At 53.1% G+C, this 16,223-nt stretch overlaps 2 protein-coding genes across 4 annotated transcripts in view; one reads left to right on the top strand and one right to left on the bottom strand.

The window, feature by feature from the left end:
* Positions 1-11,105, top strand: SLC22A31 (solute carrier family 22 member 31). 2 transcript variants are annotated; one of them, XM_083456486.1, is made up of 10 exons: positions 1-750; positions 1,043-1,830; positions 2,402-2,505; positions 3,639-3,793; positions 4,009-4,177; positions 6,430-6,575; positions 7,839-7,947; positions 8,452-8,666; positions 9,187-9,298; positions 10,335-11,105. In XM_083456486.1, the coding sequence occupies exons 2-10, from the start codon at positions 1,471-1,473 to the stop codon at positions 10,762-10,764; spliced, it is 1,800 nt and encodes a 599-aa protein (XP_083312612.1). In that variant the 5' UTR covers positions 1-750; positions 1,043-1,470; the 3' UTR covers positions 10,765-11,105. The 2 variants fall into 2 exon arrangements, with proteins under 2 accessions (XP_083312612.1, XP_083312611.1); XM_083456485.1 differs by having other exon boundaries at positions 1-1,830.
* The window catches only part of CDH15 (cadherin 15), a 20,458-nt gene continuing 15,334 nt past the window's right edge, over positions 11,100-16,223 (bottom strand). For both annotated transcript variants that reach the window (XM_083456460.1, XM_083456461.1), the window contains exons 9-14: positions 15,829-15,968; positions 14,758-14,976; positions 14,042-14,281; positions 13,161-13,297; positions 12,526-12,690; positions 11,100-12,010 (exon numbers count right to left, since the gene is read on the bottom strand). In XM_083456460.1, the coding sequence (XP_083312586.1) occupies positions 11,813-12,010; positions 12,526-12,690; positions 13,161-13,297; positions 14,042-14,281; positions 14,758-14,976; positions 15,829-15,968 (1,099 nt within the window). In that variant the 3' untranslated portion in view covers positions 11,100-11,812. The remainder of the gene's footprint in view (positions 12,011-12,525; positions 12,691-13,160; positions 13,298-14,041; positions 14,282-14,757; positions 14,977-15,828; positions 15,969-16,223) is intronic.

Below are 16,223 nucleotides of genomic sequence, written 5' to 3' on the forward strand. Positions count from 1 at the left end.
CTCCTACAGTTTGTAGTGATAATATAGCTGTAAAAGGCTTGGGTAAATTCATGGAGGACAAGGCTGTGTTCTACATCCACTGTAGGAGACAGTGATGCTTCTGAAAGCCAATGGCTAAAAACCACAGGAGGGAGGGAGATCCCTTGTGCTCACATCCTGCTCGCAGGCTTCCTGTGGGCATCTGGTTGGCCATCTGAAGAACAGGGAGGTGGGCTAGATGGGACTTTGGCCTGATCCAGCTTCAGGGCAGAAGCACACCCAACAGGCAACTTTGGTCCCTATATGAGTTAGAAGCTGGTAGTGCCCAAGGAAACTTGGTTGAAGGGTGGTTTAAAAAGTGTATTATCATTACTCTCGCAGGATCAATGACAACAAAGAGTCTTGTGGAATTGCCTTCAAGGCTACCTGTTTTTGCTTAAGCTTTAGTGCATTGCAGCCTGTTTCGTCAGATGCAGCCCACTCTATCCTCCACAATGTCCAAACACAGAATGCTGGACACATGCACAGTAATTTGCAAGGCTGGTGAGTGAGCTTTGCAGAGGAATCTGCCTGGCCTCTCCTTCTAGGATCCAGGATACAATACTGGGCTGGATGGCTCGCCCCAAAAAGTCTGCTCCAGCCAGGCTCTTGATCTAAGGGGGTGGGACTTCTGCAATGATCCTCAATCTCCCTCCTGCTTTTGAAGGGAGAAAAGGCTTTTATTTTGCCTACAGCACTCACACTTTGGAACTCCCTGCCTATCACAATCAGGCAGGTGTCTTCAATGACTCTTTTGGGCACCTGCTAAAATATTTTTGTTTAGGCAAATCTACCCAGGCATGCAGAATGTTGTAATGTGCTTTGATCTTGTGTTTTGTTTTTGTTTTTAGTTTATCGTTTATTTTAATTATTTTTGAATAATATAGATAGTAATTTTAACTGCTTTTTTTTTACTGATAATTTTATTGTTTTATCCTTTTTGTAAACCGCTTTGAAATTGTATTGCTATCACGCGAATATATGTTGCCAACCCACCACCTTATTTTCTCATGTAAATCAACAGGCAAAACTTAGGGAAACGTGTCCGGAATCCTTTGAAGAATCCACCCGGTACGCCTTACGCGACGGGGCGGACGAGAACCAGTAGGCGGCGCTGAGGAGGAGGAAAGACTTGTGTCTGCGTCGGCGAGCGGGCCGTCTAAAAAACCGGGAGCCGCAAGCAGCCCTCCTTATCCCGGCTGCTTTCCCTCGACGGCTCTCTTGGCGCAGTCAGGCCGAGAGGGAGGAAGCGAGCGGCGGCACCGGGGCGAGGACCGTCGAGGGTCGCTGCCTCGCCGTGCGCTCCCCAGTCCTTTCCTCCTTCCGAGCTCCCAGGGGGCGGCTCCCTCCGGCCGGCCTCCTTAAGCACCCGCCCCACCGCGGCCGCCTAACTAGCCAGCCAGCCAGGTGGCGCTGCTCTTTTGCTCCAGGTGACCGTCCTGTCCGCGGCGCATGGACTTCGACGGGCAGTTGCTGCGGCAGGTGGGCGGCTTCGGGCGGCGCGCCCGGCTCCTGGCTGCCGCCTCGTGGCTGCCCAACGTGCCGCTGGCGCTCGGCCTGGCCGCGGGGCTCCTGCTGGCCGCCACCCCGCAGCACCGCTGCCGCCCGGACCCGGCGCTGCTGCCGCCCGAGCTGCGCAACGCCAGCGGGCCCGAGCTGCTCAACGCCTCCACCCCGCCCGGCAGCCACTGCCTGCTCTACCGCTACCCGCCGCCCGGGGGCGGCCTCGAGCCCAACGGGACCGGTCCTTGCACCCGCGGCTGGGAGTACGTCCTGCCTGAGGCCGGCCTCCTCTCCACCGTCGTGACGCAGGTCCGTGGGTCAGAAGGGTGCCTCCGAGGATGTGCAGAGTGGCCCTGGGAAGGGGACGGAAGAGGGAGACCCGCGTCGACCTGCCCAAATGACGCCGTGGGTTCTGACCTAGGCAAAACCTCTCGCTGTTGCACATTTTGTAAAGAGCGGGGAGGGGCTTGGCCTGGGCCTCCAGATTAAAGTAGGCCTCAAATTTAGGGTTAATTTTAATTTTTAGGTTTCAAATTAACTTGTTACTTTTTCTGCATTTGATAATTTTTGCAGCTTGTTTTTATGCGGGGGTGAGGGAGGCATTTAAACAAATAGGAGGTGCCATTTGGTAAAATGCATGATTTTTGTTGAACATGAACATGAAATTTATTACGGTCAGAGACCAGGTTGATGATTTTTGTTGTTAACTGATTTTTAGATCATTTTGCTTTTGTGTGCCATTATTTTTAAATTTTATTATGGCTGGGGCCCCAAAAGCTGGAAGTTGCCCCTGGGCGTCTCTATATCTATGAGAAGACCTAAAGGTAGGCAACACCACCAGCCTCCTGGTTCTGAAAAGTCTCCTTCCTTTTTCTTCTAGTGGGACTTGGTCTGTGCCAACCACTGGCAGGTGCCCCTGGAGCAAACCACCCACCTCCTGGGGTGGTTGATTGGTTACATTGCTTTTGGATCGGCCTGTGACAGGTAAAATATTTCCCCATCACAATGCTGCTTTGCCTTCCCTTGAGCTTGTAGCAAGCCTTGCCTTGTGTGCTGTGAATCCTCAGTGAGGACTGGAAGCTTGTTAAGGTAAAGGTACCCCTGCCCGTATGGGCCAGTCTTGACAGACTCTAGGGTTGTGCGCCCATCTCACTCAAGAGGCCGGGGGCCAGCGCTGTCCGCAGACACTTCCGGGTCACGTGGCCAGCGTGACATCGCTGCTCTGGCGAGCCAGAGCCGCACACAGAAACGCCGTTTACCTTCCCGCTAGTAAGCGGTCCCTATTTATCTACTTGCACTCGGGAGTGCTTTCGAACTGCTAGGTTGGCAGGCGCTGGGACCGAACAACGGGAGCGCACCCCGCCGCGGGGATTTGAACCGCCGACCTTTCGATGTTACCATGTTCTTAATTAGTGTCCCAGCGAACCCAATACACTCTTTGTGTACAGCTGCTGTATGGTGTTGTGGTTCTGCAGTCTTGTTGAACCAGGATGTTCTTATCCCCAAGGGAAGCGAATGTAATGCTCAGTGGTAGAGCACTGGTTATGCATGGAGTAGAGCCCAGGTTCAATTCCAGTTGTTTTTAATGATAAAATGGCAAGTGGCAGGGAAGATCCTTCTCTTCCTAAGACCCTGGAGAGAATGTTGTCGCTCAGAGTCAATGCTAATAGTCAAGAGCAACAAAACAGTTTGACTTGGTATTAGAGCCAGTGTGGTGTAGTGGTTAGAGTGTTCAGCATCATGTTCAGCATCCTGTTTTCACTGTGGCCCCCCAGATGCTTGTGAGAAACCCTCAAACAGGACCTGAGAACAAGAGCACTCTCCCCTCCTGCAATTTCCAGCAACTGGCATTGAAACACATTATTTTCTCTGGCCATGAAGGAAGAGCACAGCCGTTGTGGCTAGTAGCCGCTGGTAGCTTTATTGCCCATGGATTTGTGTCCTGTGGGAGTGAGGGGGCTGGGGTTTTTGAGCAGAGAAGCAGCCAGTGAGAGCTGTAGACTTCCTACTGGGGCATCTGGCGGAGAGCAGGATGCTGCACTAGATGGGCCTTTGGCTCTCCTGTAGAACCCCCCCAACTTTGCATCCTTACTCACTGCCCTCCTTTGATTTTCTAGGTTTGGCCGCCGGGCCACTTTCATCTCCTCCTTGATGTTGTCCATCCCTCTGGGCATTGCCGTGGCGCTGGCTGTGAATTACGTCATGCTTGTACTTACCCGGCTGCTCTTTGGGGCACTGCTGGCGGGCACCTTCCTCTCCCTCTATGTTGCAAGTGAGTTGCCCTCTTTGCTACCCCACATCCTTATTAGGTCCTCTGCAGTTGCCTCTGCTTTCATATAATGGGTTGGGAATTCTGGATCTTTGCCAAAGCAGAGACCTGTGTGTCTCCCAGGCTACCAGCAAACTCTGCCTGCTATGTGCACCTCTCCTGTACATTCTGCCCCCAGTCTCCATTTCTTGTGTTTCTCACTGGCTTTTCCTCCCCAGGGCTGGAGTTGTGTGACCCTCCGCACCGCCTGGCAGTCACCATGGGCGCCGGTTTCTTCTGGGTGGCTGGGGAGCTGCTCTTGCCAGGGCTGGCGGTGGCTTGCAAGGAGTGGCGGCTCCTCCAGGGGACAATAGTGCTGGGACTCACTCTGCTGGCTGCCTGCTGGTGGTAAGTCTGCCTCTCAGCCCTGAATACTAAGGGGGTGGGAAGCCTTACAATGGAGACACATGACTCCTTGAAATGAGAGGCACAACAAGCATTGCGGACCTCATTTCAGTGAGGAGGTCAGTGTGGTTCTCACCCTCCCGCCACACTTTGAGAAAACTCTTCCCAGGGTGGGAACTCCCTGTAATTCTCCTGGTGCCTTAAAATATGGCTAGGGAACCTTTTTCAGCCCAAGGGCCACATTATCTTCTACACAACCTTCTGAGGGCCGCATTCTGTTAGATAGAAGCAAAGGCAGGCAGAGCAACACACATTTTGTCCAGTAGACCAGTTTTGGCACCGACATCTCTCTCTTTCCTCCATCCAGGGAAGCAAGAGGCATTATCAGAGTTCAGGGGCACATTCCAGCCAGGCAAAAAACACTCAGGACCTGAAGTTGACCGAGTGAGGGGTGTGGCCTGGGGAGAGTTATGAGGGCCAAATGGAGGGTCATATTCAGCCCCTGAGCCTGAGGTTCCCCAGCCCTGCTTTCTCAGAATAAGTAATCTATGCCTATCTGACAAAAGTCGTGCAGCACCAAGAGCTGTGTTAAAGTTGCTCAATCCCCTAACCTGGTGCCCTACAAAACTTTCACCTGACGCTACGCTGTGGCATTGCACATGTGTGCATTGTTAAATATTGCCCACTGAATGTAGCCAAAACACAGCGGTACAGCACACCCAAGGTAGGAAGGGACCCTTGCCCGATGGTGACGGGGTCAGAGGGCAGCGCTTATCCTGTGGCTGCCTGCTGCTGCACATGCATCCCCACTCCTGCTCTGCACATGCTGCCTCCTTTGCAAGATTTCCTTGCAACCCTTCCAGGCAGGAGAGGGTGCTGCTGCCAGCCACTCTGAAGCCTCAGCCCACTTGGCACTTCCTTAGCCTTGCAGAGGTCACTGAGCTGAGCAAGCCCTCTTCACTAGAGCACCCCCTTGGCAGAGCCCTTCAGTTCAAGGGCTGAGGGAACACACTTGATCCAGCTGCAACTTGGAGCAGCTTCCTTTAGGCTTGAGCAATGTGGGGTGTGTACTGCAGAGGAAGGAGTGGATGTTTAAACATTGCAGGGAAAGGGAGAGTCATGCTGGGACACTTAGGGGAGAGGCCCTGGATCCATACAAGAAAGCACTAAGAAGCACACTTCCCCTTCTTTCTCTCTGCACTGCACAAAGGCAGTGTCCCCAGTTTGAAACCACGAGAGGGTACGGGCCCCTCCAGACAAAGGTAGTATTGCGGGTGTCTTCTGCAACATGTTTTGACCTAATAGTAGTGCATCAGTGGCAGGTTTGTTCTACTTAATTTTTCTCTGCCATCCTGCCCCAATGCTGCCCCATTATTGCTCTCCAGAGGGGCCATAGCACAGCAAAAGCAGGGCAAAAAATAAACCAGAACACTTGCGGTATAAGACATTTCAGGGCTGTGCACTGTTTGGAAATGAAGCAGTGTGACTGTTCCAAAACACCTTCAGGCACAAACAGTATTGAGTGTGGGATCCGGTGTGATGGTCCTGTTAGCATGATGAGCACAAAACCTCATGAACACCCAATAAAATGGATGTCCGGAAGGGGGGACCCCAAGTTGCTGTTATGTAATACAAATGACTCCCTCACCCTTTCCTCCCTCTCTTCCTTCTGGATTTTAAAACACTTTCTGGTTGGCGGGCAGAGGCCATTAGTATGGCTCACTGACCTAGCAGCAAAAGGCTGCACAGTTCAGCTGTTTCTCGCTACTTGAGATGTGGCAAGTTGACTGTTCTTCTGAAAAGCCCCCATCTCACCACACAAGCCACACTTCCTTAGACACCACCTAAGGAGAGTTTTCAGTGTCATATGCACTCAAGGCTCCCTGCCCCCATAGATCTTCTGAATTGGTTCATGCTTGGGAACATAACAACCATCAGCTTTACCCCCCCCAAAAAAAAAAATTCATAAGAATACCTGTTTTAGATTTTTAATAAACTTTTGGTTGTATTCTCCCTCCCTCTTCTCCCCTGAAAGTTTTGCCTTGTTCATTTTTGCAGTGTGGTTGTGGTTACTCCTGTTTGTGTAGGCTGTAGCCAAGAGACTGGGTTTCCCAAGAATATCCAGCAAGCTTTGGGTAGTTGCTCTCCATGTGGGGATGCACTGTCCAGAATGAAGGAGCAGCTACGCTCCAGCTCTGCCTGCCAGGATGCCACCGGTCATGCCAGCGGTGCTTGTTCTTCTTTTTTGGGAGCAGGTGTCCTGCCCTCTCCCCCGAGTCGGGCCGCTGGCTCTTGGCCACTCAGCAGCTTGAGGAAGGCAAGCAGGTTCTGCGCGATTTAGCCGAGGGCAATGGAATCCGCCTGGAGGATGACTCCTACACTTGGGAGCACCTGTTTGCAGGTGAGGTCTGAGGGGCTAGGCTTGGCCCTCACTCTAAGCCTTGCTGCTTTATCAGTTTCTGGCTTGGAGCAACGGGGTGCTGGGTGCTCATTTGGATCTCAGGTTGGTGGGGCTGGTGAATATCTGCCCTGCCAGGTTACTTTGGGTGCAAGGTACGCCATCCCCATGCAACCGGAGGCTGGAAAAAGCACCAGTTGCCTTTTCGGGATCAATACCTCTTGACCCACTGTGAGAAGCAGGTGTGCAAGCCGTGACATAGGTGGATGTGTTTCTCTGATGTGGGTGGAGTTTTTTGGTCCCCTTGGGGGAGCCTGTCACCTTCCAGGTGAAGATAGACTTCCATCCCCCATGAGTGTTAGTCATGCTGGATGGGGCTGTTGGGAGTTGTGAGTCCAACATCGCCTAGAGCACAGCTGGAGAAACTTTCCCCCTACCCCATCAAGCAGGCCAGATCCCTGTAACTGCCCTCTCAGGCCAAATTTGACAGGAAGCAGGGCTGTCTATCTGTTACCTGATATCACAGTGGCTTCTCTTTGAAGGTGTACTCTCAGCACCCCTTCCAAGGGGCTTGCTCCAGGGGCAGGCAGCACTTTCCATTGAAGCCACTGTGAAAACTTGAGAGTCTCTTTCTTTCCCATTTTAGCAGCAGTTTCAGTGCAAGCTTTCTCCTGCTGAGGAACAAGGTGCACTGATGGGTAGCGGGAGCCCACCTTCCTCCGGCAGAGGAACAATCAGGAGCTCCCCTTAAGCTCCCATTTGTTCCTTGGAAGTTGCACATGTGGTGTCATACGATGTCAGTTGTGGTGCAAGTAGGTGATGGTGTCTCAGGAACAGCCTCCTGGGCCAGAAGTTCCCCATCCCACATGGGCCAGAAGTTCCCCATCCCTGCCCAAGAGGATAAGCATTACTTGTGAATAACTCAGGACAGATAGCAAAGAGGATCCACGTGAAATGATGGCAGAGGACCTTTTTGGCTTTGGCACACCCAAGGATTCTTGGCTGCCCTTTAGGCACCTGCTACTGACCTTGAAAATGTAAATAAATCTCAAGGCTTCTTAATTCATTCTTCTGACATTTTTATTTGCTGTTTGGTCTGTGGTTTTTCCTGCATTGTTGAGAGATTATTTCATTGTGTTAATGAGAGTATAATTGAATGCCAGTATGTACATTCTTCATGTCAATTAGTTTTTAAAAAATATGCTGCGGGTTTCCTGGATTAGTGGTGCTGGTTGTCTCACAATATGTTTTTAATTCCGTCTCCAGAGCTGGACAACCTGTCTGGAGGGGCCCCTCGGCCACAGTACTACAGCATCTGCAAGATCTTCCGCACCCGGGTCATTTGGAAGAACAGCCTTATCCTGGGTTTCACTGCGTAAGAGCCTGATGTGTTGTGGGTTCTTTGAGAACTGGTTGTGGGACCTGGGAGCTGTGCTGGGAAGTGTTGGCAGCCACTCTGAAGTTGCGATGGTGGTGAAATCTCCCAGCATTGACGACTAGTTGTAATGTCTTCCTGGAACCTCCACATCCAGAGGCAGCCCACCTTTGCATACTGTACCAATTGCTAGTGACCAACAGTGGGAAGAGGGCTGCTGCCTACCTGCCCTGCTGCCAGTAGGCTTCCCCGGGGCATCCAATTGGCCTCTTCACAGACCTATACATTTGATCCTCTTTGCTATCTGTCCTGAGTTACTCACAAGCAATGCTTCTCCTCTTAGGCAGGGTTTGGGAACTTCTGGCCCATGTGCCACCCTCTTTATTTGACCCACGGGACCCGTATCCCTGCTCATACTGTCAAACTCTAACCCCTGGTCCATCCTCCTAGAGTTACTGCAGAGCATTTTACCATCTCTCTGCCCCTGTCTCCCCTACCGTCCAGGTTCATTGGGAGTGGGATCCGCCACAGCTTCACCCGCAACCTGACCTCTTACGCACCGGGCTTCTACTTTCCCTACTTCCTGCTGGTGGCGAGTGAGGCGGTAGCGCTCCTCTTCCTGTGCCTGACCGTGGACCACTTTGGACGCCGCGCCGCCCTCCTGCTCAGCACCATCCTGACGGGCGTTTCATCGCTGCTGCTACTGGCCTTGACTCAGTGTAAGCAGACAGTGATATGGGGGAGGTGTACCACAAGTTCCCAGAAGAGACCCCCACCCCACCCCTCCCAGGCTCTCTTCTCCTGGCTGGGTTTAGCAGCCACGAGCCATCCTCATCTGTGCACATGCACTTGCGCGAGTTACCCGCTAAGGCAGGGGTTGGGAGCCTTGGGCCTGGAGCTGTGTCCCTCCGAGCCTGTGTACCTGGCCCTGTTTTGACCCCTCCCCGCTCCCCAGTGTGTTTGCTTGGCTGGAACAGTTCGTTGACCTCTGACATGGCCTCTTGCTTGCCTGGTTGGAGGGGGGTGGCAAGTGTGTGGGGAAGTCTGCCTACTGCACCAAAGGGGGAAATGTGCGTATGTCACTCCACCTACTCTGGCCCAGCCAGCACTGGCATGTGGCCCCTGGAAAGCAGCCCAGCAGTGGTTTGCTCTATGAAGGCCTCTCTGGGCCATCCACTTTGGTTAGCAGCTGGGCAGACCTCCTGCTTAGCCTGCCTGCCTCTCTTCTTCCTCCCTTAGACCTGATGTCCTGGCTCATTGTGCTGCTCTCTGTCCTGGGGATCCTTGCGTCACAAGCTGTTTCTGCCCTCAGCGTCCTGTTTGCCGGCGAGGTGCTTCCCACCGTGGTCAGGTGAGGTGTGTCTCCTCTCCCTGCATGTGCTGTGTAGGCACATGAGGCCTAGACTGTATACTGTAAGCCGTCCTGTGTTCCACTGATGAAGGGCGGTATAGAAATGTAATTATACTGATGAGGATGATGATAGACTGACAGGCTCAGATCCCAGAGTGGGAGGGTGACTGCTGCATTATCTCGGCTGGGGATTGGGATGGGAGGAACAGGAGAGGCCCAATTTGCGCAGGTCTACCCCGATGAAAGGTCCTACCCAAATAACGGGTCCTGTGAACATTTAAATCCCTGGTTGCCACTGGGGAAGAAGTAGGTCTGTGGTAGAGCATCTGCTTTGCATGCAGGAGGTCATATAAATACAGGAATCTGCCTTCTACGGAGTCTGACCATTAGTCCATCTGGCTGAGTGTTGTTTCAAGGGGTTCGTACCCCTGCTTGCTTTGCTTGCCAACCATGCAAATCCTCCCAACAGGAGCAGTGTGATGACAACCTTACATTTTTATGTATATAGGAAGATATACTGTCAGCGGCAGATCTCTAAGATGTCATTGGGGTGGAATGTGGGAACTTCTGGATGCAAAGCAGCTGCTCTCTAGCACTGGGTGGGCCCCCTCCTGAAGCTCCAGTCATCATTCTCTGATGCTGGGTTGCAGGCCTGGTAAAAGCCTTCCTGGGCATGAGGCCACCCCGGGGAGAGGCTGCCAGCCAGAGTTTGACACTGATCTGACCTGGCGAAAGGCAGCTCCTTTGTGTGTTTCTCACACAGCCGCATTAGCCATTAAAAGGAGGAGTGGGCATCTGTTTTGTAACACAAAAAATGCTCAGTAAAAACTACATTTTTTTTTTTGAGGAGTGGGCTTGGGGGAGGGAGGAAGACTTTGGATGTGGCCCACAGGGTTAATCTGGTGGGGAGTCCCACTCTGTCCTTAGCTGCTGAGCTTGTGCCTCATGTAGCCAGCCGGGACTTCCTCTCTTCTACCCCCCTCACCCTGCCCAGCACTTCTTGTTCCCAACGCTGCTGCCCTTTTCTCTTCTGCAGGGGTGCTGGGCTGGGCCTCATCCTGGCTGCTGGCTTGGTGGGCCAGGCCACAACTCCACTCATGGAGATCCACAACAGCCATGGCTTCTTCCTCCACCATGTGATCTTCGCCTCCTTCGCCATCCTGTCAGTGCTTAGCATCATGCTGCTCCCGGAGAGCACCAGCAGGCCCCTGCCGGACTCTCTGCGGGACGGGGAGAGTCAGCACCGGCCCCCGCTCTTCCGCTCCAGTCAGCGCCAGCGCCACAAGGACCACCTGCCGCTGCTCTCCACCCGCTCCACAGCTGGCCCCTACGACCCCGACAGCTACGCCCGCCTCGTCTCAGCCACCAAGAAGATGCTGGGCTCCCACCATGGAGCCAGCTCTGGGCAAACAAGACCGCTGCTCCCGGTGCGCTCCCGGAACAACAGCACTCTGGAAGGGATGTAGAGGCCTGCTGGCCACTGGACTGCATGCCTTGGGGCAGCGAGGAGGGTGTTTAAGTCCGTCCGTCCCCCCGGTTGAAGGACTGCACCATGTTCCTAAAAACTGGAGTGAGGCTGTGAGCACAGAGGGCGGCTGGCCGTCATACGAGATCATCTGCCTCTTGCCCCCCAGACGTTTGGGGCTAGTATGGGAGTTGTAGTCCAAAACACCTGGAGGGCACCAGCTTTTTGGACTCACCTCTCTCTGTCTCGCAGGGAAAGAGCCGCTGCAGCCCTACCCTCAGTGCCTTATAGACTCTGCTGCCTCCAAGTACGTCTAATAAAAAACTGTGTGACACCTTTGTAGCTCCATCTTCAACTGCTTTATTTCCAGCTGCCCTCCCTTCCTCCTCTCACTGCTCCAAAGCATCCTGGATCTCTTTCTTAAGGCGTGCAGCTGGGGCCCAGCAAAGTGTCTTGAGTCTTCTGCCTTAGCCTGCTCAGGAAGGGGTGTGGGGGGTCCAGAGCCCTCATCTAGCCCAGTGGAGGTCCCTTCATCCGGGGGCTCTTCTCCCCCCCTACCCAATTTTCCCAACCTAGGTTGTTGTCATCATCTGGCTCCACCCACTTTCCTGCTGGGTGCTCAGAGCCTTGGGTGAGAATGGCCAGTGGGCCTATAGCAAAGGGCCCTCATCCCTATCTATGCCTGGGACTCTGGGACTGGCATTGCCTTCCCTCCCTGCTTTGGGCTGGCTCTTCCCAGGAAATGGTGCTGCCTTCCTGGAGCACCTGAGTTTAAGGGTCGCTGAGCCCCTCCTTCCCCACAGTGGGCAGTGGTTATTATCTGCAAGGCTGCCTGGGGAAGTAGGTGGCATAACAGGAAGTGACCCCCATAACTGCAGCAGCAGCTGCTGAGAAGAGGGGGGTTTGCTGGCAGTGGGGCCAGCCAAAGACCAAGAGGATAACTGGGCTGCATGGTCTCTGTCCACAGCTGGCAGAGTCCAGCACATACTTGGCTGTTGGAACTGCTTCTCCTCTCCCCTTCCCGCCCCCCATTCTTCCCCCTACCCCCACTATTGACCGTACAGCTCTGCCAGGCGCCGGAATCGTGGGCCCCATTCGTTGAGATAGTCGTAATCCTGGTCTTCGTCAGCCAAGCTGGAGAGGATGGAGCTGAGCGAGCCGCCGGCCGAGCCTTCACCCTCATAGTCGTAGATGAGAGCCGTGTCATACGGGGGCACGCTGGGGTCACTGTCGGCCGCCTCCAGGCCCTGCAGGGGGAGGAGAGGCAGGGGAGCTCAGCAGAGGACTACCAAGACAAACCACATCCTAAGGACCCTCTCCCCTTAACTGAGACTGGGGACAAGCGGGAAATACAATTTTTAAATGAATAAAATAAGATTTAAAAGTTCTAGTTGCAGCCCCCATGGAGCCAAAAGGGCAAGCCTGCATTAAGGGCTAGCTACTTGCCAGGCCTCCTTTTTCCTAGCCATTACCTCTTGCTCCGCAAGGGTAGGATGCCTACAGCTCTGCAGCAATTGCTGGACTCCCAATTCCCAGCACAGCCAGAGGCCAAGGATGATGGGAGCCAGGAATTCGGCAACATCTACCATTTGCCAGGTTCCCCACTCCTGCTTCTTCAGGCCCTGCAGCTTCTTGATAACTTGTGCCAGCACCGAACTGAGAAGGGGGTAGCTCCCTCAGGGAGGGTTCCCCCCCACCACTTCCAGCTCTGCCCCAATTGGCCTCTGCCATCCTCCCAGCCCCTGATGTGTCTCTTCAGTACCTCATTGATGAAGTCCTCTATGTCGGAAGGACAGGCAGGCAGCCGCCGAGGGTACTGAGGCAGGCCGTAGCTGTAGGGGGCGTCCCTCCGGTGCGGTGGCTTGCTCCGAAGAGATGGTGGGGGGAAGAGGTCGGGGTTCCGCAGCTGGTTGAGGTCGTAGGCATCCTGAAAGGCAGGGTAGAGGGACCTTACAACCATGATGTGTGTGTGAGAGAGAGAGACAAGGCTTCCTGGCCCTGCTGAGGCCTGGCAGATTAAGTAGGGGAGGATTCAAGTTGGGAGACCCCCAATCAAAAATGCATACAAAATCCTGTTCTCACCATGGCCAATGGGAAACCTGTAAGGAGGACCCGAGTGTGACCTCACCTCTCGCCACCCATAATTCTTGGCCACTGGCATTCAGAGCCCTCCTGCCTCCAACAGTGGAGTTACTACCAGCCGTTGTGGCTAGCAGTCATTGGCAGTCTCATTTTCCATGAATTTGTCTAGTCCTCTTTTAAAGCCAAACCCAATTGGAGATCACTGCCTCTTGCGGAAGGGAGTTCCATAGTTCTTTAAGTCCATCATGGATTGTTCAGGCTGCCTTCTCTGCCGTGCTCTCCCACCCCACCCCCACATATAATTTGGGGTCTCACCTGGTCCTCTTCTCCGCCTCCTTGTTCGTTGTAGTTGACGATGTTGTCCCTCAAGTCATCCTGAGAGCTCCCCAGGAGACCCTTGTGGAAGGCCTGACGGCGGGAATGCTCCAGCGCAGCCACCAGCAAGGCCAGGACTGCAAGCAGAGAGGGAAAGGTTAAAAGCAGCAGGAGCCGTGTTTGTGTGTGTGTGTGTGTGTGTGTGTGTGTGTGTGTGTGTGTGTGTTGTAGAGCATCAAAACATGTCCTTTCCCCAGCCTCCTGCAAATAGGAATGAGCAAATATCTCAATTCTGGTTTCTCTCAGTTTCTCATTTTTGTCCAATCCTAAATTCAATTCTCCATATTAGTTTGCTTTTTTTCTTTTAAAGTCCTCATGGAATTTTTTCAGCAGTTTTGCGAGAATTTCTCCTCATATGCACACCATTATGCATTTTTTCCTAATATGGGGGGTGGGCTTGCACAACAATTTTCCTTAACATATCACATTTTTGGATGGATGGATAGATTACAGTAGAAAATCTATGCAGTGTGAGAAAAGTAATAATTAGTACTCAAAAGGCCAGTGGAAGCAGAAACGCTTCTCCCCATTTTTGGAGGAGCAGCAGGAAGGACTTGATGAAAAGCTCCAGAGCAGGGGCCCAAGTTCCTTCCCAAAAGGCCTTGCTATATGTGGTGGCTGCCCGGGCCTCTGCACAGCATGACACGCAGCTCCTACTCATGAGCAAGTAAGAGACGCAAGAAGCCTGCTCTAACATTGTACCAGGCCGGCCCTACCATTAGGTTGAGCTTGAGGGACTGAACCACATTAGACATGCCCCAGCATAATGCCCTTTTAGGAACAGGTCCTGAATCTCATGCCAGAAGGTGTGTTGCACTTACGCAGGAGCAGGATGGTGCAGCTCAGGATGATCATCAAGGCCCCGAAACTCAGGCCTGCCACAGCACCCACCACAGCAGCAACGTGAGCCTGGCAGGAACCCCACTTGTCACAGGCGCACACAGAGACATTCAGGAGCTGCTCTCGCACCTGTGGCGGTGTCCCTGAGTCACTGATGAGCAGCGGCAGGACGTGGAGCCCTATGTCCACTTCTCCTTCAGTCTGCAGCAGCGCATGGGTGTCTGTAACAGATGGGGGAGTTTCAGGGAGGAGGATGGAGCAAGCAGGCGCCTGCCTGTGTCTATTCTTCTGCACCCCCCCTCCCATAATGCTTTCTGTTACCCTTGCAGGAAGACCAATCCAAATGGATCTGGGGAGTCCCAGGACAAGGTGTCCACCGGCTGGCTTGTTTGGGGGCAGCAGCAATGGCAGAAACAGCCGCACTGAGGGACAGGCAGTGCCAGGAAGCTGAGCCTAGCTGCCACTTTAATTTCCCACAATACCTTGGAGTGATATTGAAGGAAATTAAAATAGTGGCTGGACTTTGTGGTCCAGCCTTGCTCAGAGAGCCAGGTCAATGTATTTTTTTTTTAAGGTGGGGTACTCAGGCCCCTTGGAATTGAGTGGGAATGCCAAACGCTGATGCCATCCCTGGTTGAATCTCTTTCCCACCCTCTGCTAAATGTAGGGGTGCTGATTCCCACCAGGTCAAGGTTACCATTGATGTGTCCGAGAGTCCAATTCTGAGCCATGTCAGGGCTGAGGCGAAAGTGGAAGGGCTCAGCATGGGGAGCCAGGTCGTCGTCAGTGGCACTCAGCACCAGGCGTCCGCCCTGGCTGCATAGCTCGCTAGTCACCGGAAGCAGAAGAGGAGCATGGTCATTGACTTCCAGCACCTCAATGGACAGGGTCCCCGTAGCTGTCAGGGACGGGTTTCCTAAACAAAAGGCAGGAGAATGTAGATGCATTCCTAAGGCATAGCTTTAATTGTGCCTATTGCCGGCCCTAACAATAAGCAGTGTGGTTGCAGGCTGTTCTTCCTGAGCCCCTTGCAATTCCCTCTGGTTGGAGGCTAGAGCTCTCTGTTGCATGTGGCTTGTCCTAAAGTTACTTGTCCCACAGTCCCTAAACTAGCTTGCTGCCTTCAGATGCGTATGATGCTACCCTGTTGGCAGCAGATCCAACTACCAGCCCAGTCACCTCCTGTGCATGGAAAGGCAGAGGAGACATCTTGGCCACCTCCATCAGCAAAATGTCTTGGCTTTGCCCTGTCACTGACTATTACCTTGGAAAGAATAGAACTTCCATGTGGAGGGGAAATCTATATCTGATTACCAGAGGCTTTGTGGCAAATAAGGGATAGCTAAATTTCTTGCAAACTCTCCCAAGGGCATCTTCTGGCTACTGGTGGAGCCAGACTTTTTTCTATGATCCAATATACCCTTCTGAGACTCTCTAAAGGCAGCTTCAGATGCAGTATTTTGCAGGGGGTATTCAAGCACCTATCATAACATTTGATTTGTGCACTTAAAGGCCTCTGCTGCCCCAGTGTAACAAAACATCCATTATAAACAACAGCCTTCGGCTCTGCTGCTTGAAAAGCGACGAGGAAATGCATTGAAAAGTGTGGGAACGAATGAGTGACACTAACTGAAAGATGTGTAGATGCTCTGCAAGCGACATGATCTCCACGCTGGCTGTTTTGCAGTGATTTCCTGCCCCTGTTACAGTGACCTTCTAGCCATGGGCTTGTTCCTGTCCTCTCCCACTCTCTGCCCGACCTTCTCACCATTATCGCTGGCCAGGATCTGCAAGGTGTACCAGCCGCCTGGGAATGTTGAGCGTGGGGGAACCGTCTGTCGTGTCTGCACCAGGCTGGAGTCAGGGTCCACTTGCAGCCAGCTGGCCAGGTCAGAGGCCTGGAAGTACCTGCGGATGCAGGTCAGAGAAAGAGATGCTAATATTGTGTTTGTGTGTGTGTGTGTGTGTGTGTGTGTATTCATGAACAGCATTCCCTTTCCTAGAGGCAAAGTCACACTCGCCAGGATGTCACACACATCTGGGAGGCAAATTGGGCTTGTGTGGTGGTGGAGGCGCTTTGCAGAGGCTCATACAAAACACCGTCATGACAACTATTCTCTCCCCTGACTGCTGGAGGCTGTATGCCTTGAATACCAGTCGCTG

The sequence above is a fragment of the Podarcis tiliguerta genome (assembly GCF_965153285.1).
Source record: "Podarcis tiliguerta genome assembly, chromosome: 8".
NCBI classification, from domain to species: Eukaryota; Metazoa; Chordata; class Lepidosauria; order Squamata; family Lacertidae; genus Podarcis; species Podarcis tiliguerta.

Excerpts from the sequence above, each read along its gene's own strand:
- SLC22A31 (XM_083456485.1), top strand. The coding sequence starts at position 1,471 with ATGGACTTCGACGGGCAGTTGCTGCGGCAGGTGGGCGGCTTCGGGCGG. Across the intron at positions 7,948-8,451 it reads CTTATCCTGGGTTTCACTGC|GTTCATTGGGAGTGGGATCC; the intron begins GTAAGAGCCTGA and ends CCTACCGTCCAG. Across the intron at positions 8,667-9,186 it reads GCTACTGGCCTTGACTCAGT|ACCTGATGTCCTGGCTCATT; the intron begins GTAAGCAGACAG and ends TTCCTCCCTTAG.